This window comes from Coloeus monedula, assembly GCF_965178545.1.
Source record: "Coloeus monedula genome assembly, chromosome: 17".
Classification (NCBI taxonomy): Eukaryota; Metazoa; Chordata; class Aves; order Passeriformes; family Corvidae; genus Coloeus; species Coloeus monedula.
Genome location: NC_138797.1, coordinates 6663372 through 6674068, shown reverse-complemented (window position 1 = coordinate 6674068; position 10697 = coordinate 6663372). Strand labels below are relative to the sequence as shown.

General features: G+C 60.8%; 1 protein-coding gene across 3 annotated transcripts; it reads right to left on the bottom strand.

Moving 5' to 3' along the window:
* Positions 1-1046: 1046 nt before the first annotated feature.
* On the bottom strand, positions 1047-10697 carry ZNF335 (zinc finger protein 335). Of its 3 annotated transcripts, none has more exons than XM_082292931.1 (28): positions 10626-10697; positions 10045-10276; positions 9425-9698; positions 8979-9056; positions 8419-8748; positions 8145-8273; positions 7909-8067; positions 7537-7795; positions 7268-7445; positions 7075-7187; positions 6873-6891; positions 6550-6666; positions 6388-6464; positions 6148-6308; positions 5794-6023; positions 5610-5718; positions 5434-5528; positions 5029-5309; positions 4778-4919; positions 4318-4707; positions 4088-4230; positions 3623-3756; positions 3074-3177; positions 2868-2945; positions 2646-2729; positions 2411-2476; positions 2155-2236; positions 1047-1803 (listed from the first exon to the last, which is right to left on the bottom strand). In XM_082292931.1, the coding sequence occupies exons 2-28, from the start codon at positions 10243-10245 to the stop codon at positions 1685-1687; spliced, it is 4152 nt and encodes a 1383-aa protein (XP_082149057.1). In that variant the 5' UTR covers positions 10246-10276; positions 10626-10697; the 3' UTR covers positions 1047-1684. The 3 variants fall into 3 exon arrangements, with proteins under 3 accessions (XP_082149057.1, XP_082149058.1, XP_082149059.1); XM_082292932.1 differs by having other exon boundaries at positions 4778-4916; XM_082292933.1 differs by having other exon boundaries at positions 7552-7795.

The following is a 10697-nucleotide window of genomic DNA, read 5'->3' as shown; positions in this document are numbered from 1 at the left end:
CATCCTACCGTGGGCTAGTCTTGTGCTCTGGACAGCCACAGGTGCGAAAGCCTCAAGCCAGCCAGGACACTGGTGCTGCTGTTTGGGACCAGCCCTGGCCACGGCCCCGCAGTGGCCCCATAACCTTGTCCCCACGGGACTCCTCCAGCCCCAGCCCTAATCAGCACCGTGGATCTGCTTGATTAGATAATGGGGCTGTAATCTAGGAAAGCGCCTGCGGATTGCGCGAAGCACCCTGACCCTGCACAGCACAGCTGGAGAGGGAGGGCCACAGCCAGCCGCCGGCACAGCGGGCGGACACAGCTGGACACCGACCGAGCCGCAGCCGCGCAGGCACAGCCGCGCACCAGCACTACCGGGCGCGGGCAGGGCTGGTGCGAAGGCAGCGGGACAGAGCTACGGCCAGGACAGAGCACAGCTGGGAGAGCCACGTCAGCCGCAGCCAACTGTGGGGAGGTGCGGGGCCACTCACACCCCACTGTCCTGGTGGTCGGGGGGACGTCCCACAGCAGCCCCGGCGCCAACGCCGTACCCTGCATGAAGGCACGGAGAGCCCAGCAGAGACCACCCCGCCCCGGGCCCGCAGCCGCGGGGCTCAGGCGTCACAGAGGCTCTTCACCGAGCCAGGGTGGTTCCCAGCCTTTTTCCCCTCCGCGGATAATCAGTTTAATGCAGGAGCAGAGAACTAAAACTCTGCGATTAGCTGTTATAATCGCATGTAAATAGGCCCAGACAAGCCGCTCAGGAGGGCGCTGTGTGGCTCGGGACAGAGTTACACGGGATTTAGGCTGTTTACCACTCGATTAATTTCATGACTCCAGCCCCAAGCCCACCGCTGTCCCAGCTGCCCGGCTCACTTCCCAGGAGTCAAGGTCACTCGGGCGGCAGGCAGTTGATAGCCCAGGGCATCTGCCAGCAGCGACCGGCCCAGTGCAGTGCTAGACTCCAGGCCCCCTGTGCCTCAGCCCCAGGCCTGGGCTGAGAAGGCTGGGCTATCCCATCCCTGTCTCCTGCTGTCTGGACCCCCAGGCAGGCACACACACGGGTCTCCATCCCTTTTTATTCATAAGCACAGTCAAAGCTCGAGAATCTCACAGCTGAACCCCTCCCACAACCACCAACGGACCAACATGAGAGTCCATCTCTCTTCAGAAGAAAAATAGAGCATCTTCCACCTCGTCCTCAGGTTCCTCCAGTCCAGAGCCCTGCTGCTGCCTGCCTGCAGGCTGGAGATGCCACAGGAGGGCTGGCTGCTGGCACACTAGGAGCACTGGCCCCATGGCTGCAGGAGCAGTGGCTGTGGCTGCACACACCTCACCTGTGACATTGCATCACACAGTTGTGCCCAGCCCTACGGCCTCCCCAGGATCCTCGTGTGCTGGGCAGATGGTGATCCATGGCTGCCCACACAGACCGTTCAGGAAAAGGGATTTCAGACCATCAAGTGCAACAGGCAAAGAGACAGTCCACACAAGGGCTGCCCCCGTGGCTGCTGAGCAGTCTCTGGGGGAATGTGCAGGACCCCCATGGCGCGGGGCCCAGCGGCAGCGTGTTCGTGGTCGTGTCTGTGCCGCTGTGGCTCAGGCGTGTCCTTCGCAGCCCGGGCACAATAAGGCAACTGCTGGCTGGGGCGGCTGCTGCCGGTGCGGCCGCCTGCCCAGCACAGTGCGGCCCTGGCCCAGTGCTAGTCCGACAGCGTGATGACATCGTAGTGGATGCCCGGCTGCAGCTGCTGGATCTGCTCGGCTGCTGCCTCGGTGGTGAAGACGCCCTGTGCCTGGGCCATCGCCGCATCCGCCACTGCTGCAGGGGAGGGGGGGTCAGTGCTGCCTCGGACCGAGGGCAGGGGGAGCTGGTGGCTACTCAGGGCTCCCCTCCATGTTCCTCGCCTGTCCCCGGGGAAGGGACAAAAGGCCCTCCTGCCCATGTGGGGCTCCAGTTAACCCTGTTCCAGAACTGACAGGCTGGGACCAGCAAAGGTCTGCCCTTGGACACCATGACTGGCAGCAAAACAGTGATCCAGCCTGGTCTTCCCATCCCTCCCATTAAGGGCTGCTGCATGGCTCCCTGCCAACAGTAACAACAGCACTGGCAAGACTGGCACCCCCAAACCCTGGGAGGACTAGCCCTTTTGGCACAGGGCCCTGCTACTACCTGAGACGGCTGAGTGTGCTGCTGCTTCCAGCTGTGCCTGGGTGATAAGCTGCTGCTCAGGTGACACAGGCATGTACTGGATCTATAGAGGGGAAAACAGGGAATCCCTGAGGGGAGGGCTCCTCCTGGAGCTGCTCCAGCCACGGTTGCTGCACTCAGGCACCAGCCCACGAGCTCCCTCTATTTCACATATCCCTCTCCAACTGCAGGCTCAGGGCCCACCCTCCAGTTCCCACCACCACACGTGGCTCCTTACCTGCGACTCTGGGAGGAACTGGCCACCCTGCTCGTACTGGATGTGGGTAATCTGACCGTCCTGTACCTGGTGACAAACAGTGAGGCTGCGGCAGGGTCTGTGGGTGTCCAGGCCCCCAACAATGCTGTGACCCAAACAGACTGAGCAAGAGGGAGCAGGAAGGGGCCCAGCCTCACACATGACAGCCCATGAGCCCCACCCACCATGTGATGGGAACAGACACTCTGAAGCTCACCTGGATGTGATGTCCCTCTGGGACAACAACATACTCTTGGGGAAGCAAGTGTGGGACGCCTTCCTGGGCAATAATGTACTGAACCTGCAAACATGGGAATTCAGACCCAGAAAAAGGTCACCACCCCAGTGCCTTTGTCTCTCTCTACAGAGCCCTGCTCTCCCCACTGCTGCCAGCTCTTCCCACCGGGCAGTCTCCCATCCATGGGCCATGTCCCCTCACCTGGTTGTCAGCAGTCACTAAGTGCTGTACTGTCTGTCCATCAGCAGTCGTGATCTCCTGGATGTAGGCTGCCTCCTCCTGCAATGTCAGCAAGTGCCCAGTGTGGTCAGGGGGGCTGGGCCTGACCACATTCCCCCCAGGAGGCCCCCACAGTGTGGGGAGTGGCCACACAGGACAGGAGGTTGAGGCCGAGGGACCCAACTCACCTGGCTGGTGACGCTCTGTTCCTGTGCGACAAGGATGTGCTCCTGCCCCAGAGCCTGCTGCAGCCGCTCGGGAGCCAGCACGGCCTGGCCGGCCTGCAGAGCCGCTGCAACACAGAGAGAGAGCCGGTGAGGATGCTGCTGGGGACATGCCAGGGCTGCCAATGGCCCCGCTCCCCAGTGGCCACTGGCTGGCACCTGGCCCAGTGAAAAGCACGGGGTAGTCTCTGGGCTCTGCTCACACAAGGTCAGAACTAAACCACTATGGGCAGAAAACACCCTCCACGTCAGATGCTGAACTCTGCTTCCAGCGTGAGCTGCTCCCACATGCACCGATCTACCAGGATCTGCCTGGAGGGAACACAGGCCCCCTCGTTCTACACAGTTGTCCGTGCCCAGCCCCTTGGTCTCTGTCTCCACCAGCAATCCCAACCACAGCAGAATCCTCCTGGCCCTTCAGCCCCACCTGACCCACATGCTGGGTGAATCCCACATGGGGCTCCAGATGCAGGACACCCACAGGTCAGCCCTGGTCCCAGGGACATGTCTTACTGTGTAGGGTGGCCAGGGTGTCCTCGTCACTGTTCAGGATGATGGTCTGCTGGGCAGCAGCTGGCCCTGGCCTTTTGCCCTCTGAGCTGTGCAAACGCTGCATGTGGAACTTGAGGTGCCCATTACGGTTGAACCTACAGAGAGGCAGAGTGACGTGGAGTGTGCACAGGACCCTGTGCTCTCTGCAGGCTACAGGCAGCACAGGCACATCCTACAATATGGCCTGTCCCCTCTTCCAGCACGTTCCCATCAGTGCCCAGGGATTGAACCCTCCCATGCAGAGGGTCCTTGGAGACAAAGCTGGGTCCACCTGCAGCAGGAACCATTGCCAAGAGCACTGTCCCCTCTAATGGGCAGATTCTCGGGAAGGTTTGGGGAAGCTCTGCCAAGATTCTATCTCCTCCTGAGCCTTGTAGAGCTCTGTGGGATTTCCCAAAGCAGGAACAGCCCAGCTGCATCACTCACCTCTGCCCACAGACCTGGCAGGCGAAGGGCTTCTCGTTGGTGTGGGTCAGCATGTGCCTGCGCAGGTCCTTCTTGTTCTTGGAGGCGAAGCTGCAGTGGGGGCACTTGTGTGGCCGGAGGTTGGCATGCTGAACCATGTGGCTCTAGGGCAGGAGGACACGTGCTGAGTGAGAAACCCCCGTTTCTCCAAATCCCTTGTTCCCAAGGCTGCTCTGCACCAGGAAACTTACCCGGACCTCTGGCCAGAGGGTGGCAGTGAAGGGACAGTCGGGACACTTGAAGGTGCTGGGCCCAATGTGGGCTCTCTTGTGACTCTCCATCTCTGCTCTCCCTGTGAACATGGCTGTGCAAATCTTGCATGAAAACTTTTTGGCTGTGGAAATCTTGCATGAGAGCTTCTTGGCTGCGGAAACCTTGCATGTGAGCTTCTTGGCCATGCCTTGGAGTGCAGGCCACTTGACCTTTGGGGATGAGACTTCCTGCCCCTCAGAGGCTGGGGATAAAGACGAGTCCTTCTGGAGCTGCCTGGCGACACACTGCACCAGGGGCCACTTGACGCTGGTGGGCTGTGCCTCCTGGCCCTCCGCGGGTGAGGAAAAGGCAGCATCCCCACTGAGGGGCTGCAAGAGAAACACCAGTCACACCTGCTCACACTGCTGCTCGGGATGGGGAGAAGGCTCAGATCCTTACCTCCATGGTCTGGAACTGGCTCCCTGGGACACCAGATGACATGATGTAGTGATTGCTATGGTCCTTCAGAGCCTCCTCTGTCATCACAGCTCCACTCACCACGACTGCGTGGGAGGTCTCCACAGGGCTCTCCTCCTCACTGCTGGAGAGCACAGGGTCAGGGAGGATCTGCCTCCTCCTCCTCACCACTAAAGCCTCCTCACTGGACGCCAGAAGTGCCTCCACCTCCCCACTCCTCCCACACAGCTGACCTGTACAGCGTGGTGGGAGCCTGGATCTCCTCACTGATGGGTGCGATGATGCTGTACTCTGCTGTTCCGCTGAAGGGGATGGTGATCTGCTGCAGCTCTGAGCCACTCAGGCTTGCTTCCCCATAAGCCTCCTGCACAAGTGTCTGCCTGGGCTCTGCCATGTGCAGCATCACCAACTTTTGCTGCTGTTCCTTGGAGTCCACCTTTGCCTCCTCCTCCTGTGTCTGCAGCTCACAGGGGCCTGGTGTCTCTTCTGGGTCATCTGGCTTCACCACTGCCACCTGTGCAATACAGCAGCTCAGCCAAGGGGGCAAAGCTCTGCAAGACACCCCTGCAACAAAACAGGGCTGGGAAGCCTCCCTGTGCCAGCCCCCAGCAGGCCTGGCTTCCCTTGACCCTGCCCACCTGCAGTGAGCCGGCGGCCAGCTCCCGCTGGGCGCTCATGTTCAGCAGGAGATCCAGGGCCGTCTGCGTGGCCAGCTCTGCTGATCCAGCCACATCTAGGGGGTTGGATAGGGAGGGTCAGGCAGGAGCTCACTAATATCCTCCCCATCCCACCCCCTTCCCAAGAGCTCACTCACCTTGTTCATAGATGATGGTGGCCCCTTCCAGGGAACCCTGCGAGAGAACAGAGGGCTCTGCACCTGCGACAGCCTGGACCGTGTGGCAGGTGATGGGGCCAAGAGGTGCCTGTGTGAGAGAGGGAGCTGACAGCACAGTGGGCAGTGAGCACCAGGAGGAGCTGGGGCCAGGCACGGCACTCACCGGTGGGCTGGCCTCTGGCTCAGCCGGCGCCTGCACCTGGCTGTGCTGCTGCTTCAGCTCCTCGATCTGCTGCAGGGTGAAGAAGGGGCGGCGGCGGCAGGGCGGCTCCTCGGGGTGCCTCTGTGCCCACTCCTCGAAGGAGTCGGCGTGGCGGCACTGCACGTGCAGGCGCAGATTCTTCTTGTGCTTGGTGGTGAAGTGACAGAACTCGCAAGCGAACGGTTTCCCTCCTGCAGGGCCCGGGACGGGGAGTCAGGCAGAGGGTTCCCAGGGGATGGCAGAGAGAGCAGGCAGACTCTGACTGTCTCTGGGAGAACGGGGGATGCAGGGTATCGGTCAAACAGCTCCTCTCACCTGTGTGCTTGACTGCCATGTGCGAGACCAGGAAGTCCTCCCGGAAGGTGGAATACTTGCAGACGCTGCACTTGTAGGGCTTGTCGTTCATGTGCGACAGCTGATGGTTGAGCAGCACCTTCTTGTCCTCGCAGACATAGTCACAGAACTCACACTTGAACCTGCCAGGACAAAGCCTCCTGTCACACGTGCTGAAGGGGAGTGGGACACGGGCTCTGCCTAGGCATGCTGGGCTCCTACCTGCGGTTGGCGATGGCCTGGATGTGCGTCAGCAGGTGCATCTTGAAGGTGTAACGCTTCTTAAAGGACTTCCCGCACTGTGGTGAAAGAAAGCAAAGCAGCGCTCACCTCCTGCCCTGCCTCACCCACTGCCAGCCCCTCCCCAGGCTGTGTCCCCCTCACCTTGTCACACATGTGTGGTTTCTCTGTACTGTGTGTCTTCATGTGCTGCGTAAGCCTCTTCTGCATGGGGTAGACACGGTTGCAGACGGGGCACGGGAAGGAGTTCAGCTTTGGTGGCTGGATGGAGAGCATAAAGATGAGATCACCTGGATGAGGTCACCAGTTTCTTTACCCTCTCCCCACTGCAGGACCTGGGTTGTCTTTCCTCAAGAGATCCAGGAACAATGCCCTCAACGAGGCACCGAGGTTTTGTGGAAGACCCAGATGTGCCTCTTCCCATATAACAGTGCTGAGATTCAAGCCAACAGAGTATTCAAACTCACCGGATCAGCTCTCTTCTTCCTGAAAAATAAGTAAGAAAAGCCCCTTGTGTCACCTACACCCTAAGTCCAAGCTGCCTTATACCTAGATGCCAAAACTCTCCATTTTGGAAAGGGTCAGGGGACGGGGCAGTCACGGCCACCCTCCCAGGGCAGGAAGAACAGTGTCAGTGCTGTTCAGTCCCTAGGACTGTGCTGCCCTCACCTGTCCCGGCTGTGCACTGTGGAGTGCCGAATGACATCCTTCTTGTACACGCTGGTATAATTGCACTCCTCGCACTTGTAGGGCTTGCTGCCCACATGGTTGAACATGTGCTCCTGTGAGAGGCAGAACACGGCCATGAAACCAGGGGCTACCAGGCACCTTGTAGGTTCGGGGCAGGGCAGATGAAGCTCACCTTGAGGGAGGACCAGCGCCGGGAGCGGTAGCTGCACTGAAGACACTTGAAGAGCTGCGGGTCATTGGCCTCGTGTGAGTTGACATGGAAGCGCAGGTCATCGTGTGTGAGGAACCGCGAGCCACAGATCCGACACAGGTAGGGCCGCATCAGGGGCTTGGGGGACTTGTAGTAATACCTGCAGAAATGGGAACAGGGCTCAGAGCTGCGGTGGCAAACGGGCTGGACCGGCCCTGGGCACAGGCCAGAGGGCCCAGCACACCCCTCACCTGTGCCCCATGTACTTGCGGTATTTCTTGCCCAGGAAGCGGCGCGAGGGCCGCCCGCGCCGCCGGGGGATGACATCTGCCTCCTCAGCACCAGTGTTGGAGGAAGGGTCCTTGTTCTCTGAGTCGGACTGGCTGATACTGGGCTCTGCCAGGCTCTCACCAGTCCCATTCTCCATGCTGGAGGAACTGGCTGCTTCTGAGTTCTGCAGCTCCTGGTTTGGTGTGCTTTGGGACGTCACCAAGGGCTCCACCTCCCCTCCTGTTCCACAGAACACAGCACAGCTCCGTCAGATTCCCGCTGTGGCTCCAGGAGCTTGTGTGCCACTCCCTGCTCCACCTCTGAACGGGGCTGCTGCCTCCTGCCTCCCTCACCTTCCAGCATGTCCTGAGGCATATCCTCCAGACGAAGCAGCTTGCGGGGTCTCCCTGGGCGTCGACGTGGCCTCTCCTCGCTGGATGTGGGGACAGTGCGGCCGTACTTGGGCTGTCGCCCCCGGGGCTCATCCTCAGCTGGGTTGTAGTCACTGTCCTCTGCAGGCAAGTGACACAAAACATCAGAGACTGGGAAAAGACTAAGCTACGTAAGATGTGGGGATGGCAAGTCCTACCTTCAGGATCATCAATAGCACCAGCATCCATAATATCATCATCTTCTTCTTCTGGGACCTCATCCTCAGTCTTTGGAGCAGCTCCCACTTTTCGTGGTCGTCCTTTCTTCAAAGCCAGAGCTGAACCCACTGCCACAGAGAAGAGGGTGAAAGCTCTTTACCAGACTGTGTGCCAGAAAAGACCCTTATGCTCCAGCTCCTCTCTTGTTTCTCCCCTGGAGAGAGCAGAGCCTATCTGCAGTGAGATGAATTTCCCTCAGCCCTTGGCACACACCTGGCTGGAAGTGACGCTCTTTCATGTGGTTAATCAGTGTTTTCTTAGAGACACTCTTGTACTGACACATCTTGCACTTGAACTGCTGCACCACCACCACTTCCATCATCTCTTCCAGGGTCTCCAAGTCTGGCTGGTCCAGCTCCTCCCCACCATCTGCCTCTTGGGCTCGGTCTGGCTGTGCAGGCAGCTCCAGCACTTCCAACTGCTCAGAAGGCTCTGAAGGGCCGGGCTGGTCAAGGCACGTGGAGGTAGGTCCATCAGCAACACCTTCTATCGCCAAGCTATTGGCTAGAGCAGAAGTGGCCATCTGGGACACCATGGGGGCACCTGAAATGCCAAAACCCGCTCAACCAAGCGGCAGACCCTCACCTGCATCAAAGGCTGCATCCGTACAGGGGCACAGGGCTGAACACAAGCTCAGGAACAGGCTCCCAACAGGACTGTGGTACAGGCACCATGGCTGATGCAGCTGGGACACCCGCTCCAGGCCACACTCAAGTGGCACAAGGCTCAGAGGCAGAGCTGGCCACCATGGACAGCCCAGGGAGCTCCCTCACCATCATCGGGGCCTTGTAGAATGAGGTACTGCGTGGTCTCTGCCCTTCCATCCTCTGCGCTGGTCACGGCGATGCAGCCTGGCAGGGAGAGGAGAGCAGAGTGGTGACTGCCAGATTCAGGGGCTGTACAGTCACTGGGGCTCCCTGGGGCTCTCAGAGTTCAGACAGAAGCCGTAAGGTGTGAGGAGGGTCTGGCTCTGGGGATGGAGCCTGCCCTGGCCTGAAGGAGCAGCTGGACAGAAGGAAGGCTGTCCAGCAACACAGGCTCCTCACCAAACCCTCCAGTCACTGCAGCAAGGCATGAAGAGAAAACCCTGCTGACTAGTTGGACTCAATGATCTTAGAGGTTTCTTCCAGCCGTAATGATTCCATGTCCATATTTCCCCCACCTCCTGAGGTCCCTCCCCAGCCCACCAAGCCATCTCCACATGGGAGCACACACTCACTCTGGATGATGTCAGGCCCGATTGTGGACTCAATGATTTTGTCAATGGCAGAACCCAGGTCTGAGGAGGTGGATGCAGTGGAGTCTGACACAACTGTGGCTCCATCGGTGACGACACTGGAGTGGACCAGGACTTGTGGGGACTCTGACACCATGACGGACTGGCTCACAGTGGAGACGCTGGAGACCAAGGTGGATTGGGCAATAGAGGATGAGTCTGGCAGGTAAATCCTTGGAATGGCATCTGTGCTGGAGCTGCTTTCTGAGACCTCTTCCTGGCAGATAAAAAGAGTCCAGAAGAGCTCAGGTGAAACATCTTTGCCAGGCCAAGCCCTTGGGGCAACCACCTTATGCAAACGACCAGGCGTATCACTGCAAAACTCCCAGGAAAGGCATCAGAGCAAGTCTTTTGGTACTGACAAAAAACCTGGACCTCCAGGGCTGCTCTTGCTACGAAGGGGAGTTCTGCTCCTCAGACTGACAAGCAGATGCCGGACCAGAGGTATAACAGTGTCTGCCGAGGCAGCAGAGCTCAGATCGTCAGAAATGTCTACAGAAACCCCCAGGAAGCAGAACAACGGCTGCCCTCCCTGCCACCCCATCCTTCCCACCAGCGCCTACCAAGGAGGCCCCGCTGCTGTCGGAGCTCTGCCCCACGCCGGAGTCATCGGCCCGGGAGAGAAGCCCGGACCCCGCGGCGGCATCGCTGCTGTCCGCTGACACGGCCTCCGAGCTCCCGACGCCCAGCCCGCTTTCGGTGGGCTCCTCCCGCGCCGCCTGCGGGGTCGCGTCGCTGCTGCTCTCCACCGCATTTTCCTCCATGCCCGCCCTGCCGGGGCCCGCTACGCTCGACCTGCGGGAAGACCGCCGCCGTCAGGGCCGCCGCCCGCTTCCCGCTGTCCCACTCCACCGCGGGGGTCCGGGCTGGGCGGGCTCGGGGCCCCGGAGCCGCCGCGGGCCCATTCCCGGGGGTCCCGAGAACCCTCACGGGGGTCCCGGCGCCACCTGGCGCCCCCGGTCCCGTCATGCCCCGCGGCCCCGCCCGGCGCTCGGCCGCCATCTTGCCGCGGGGTCCCCCCCGCCGCCTCCGCGCGCGCGCACACGACGGGGCGGCCCCGCTGCCGCCGGGGCGGGGGAGACGCCGCCACGCCGGGGCAAGGGGGTCTCGCCGCCGCCGCCCGCCCGCCGACCCGCGCCCTCACCCGGCCTGCCGCGGCTCCGCCACGCCCCCGCCGGAGCCGGCACCACGGCGGCCGCCATGCCCCCCCGCCCTC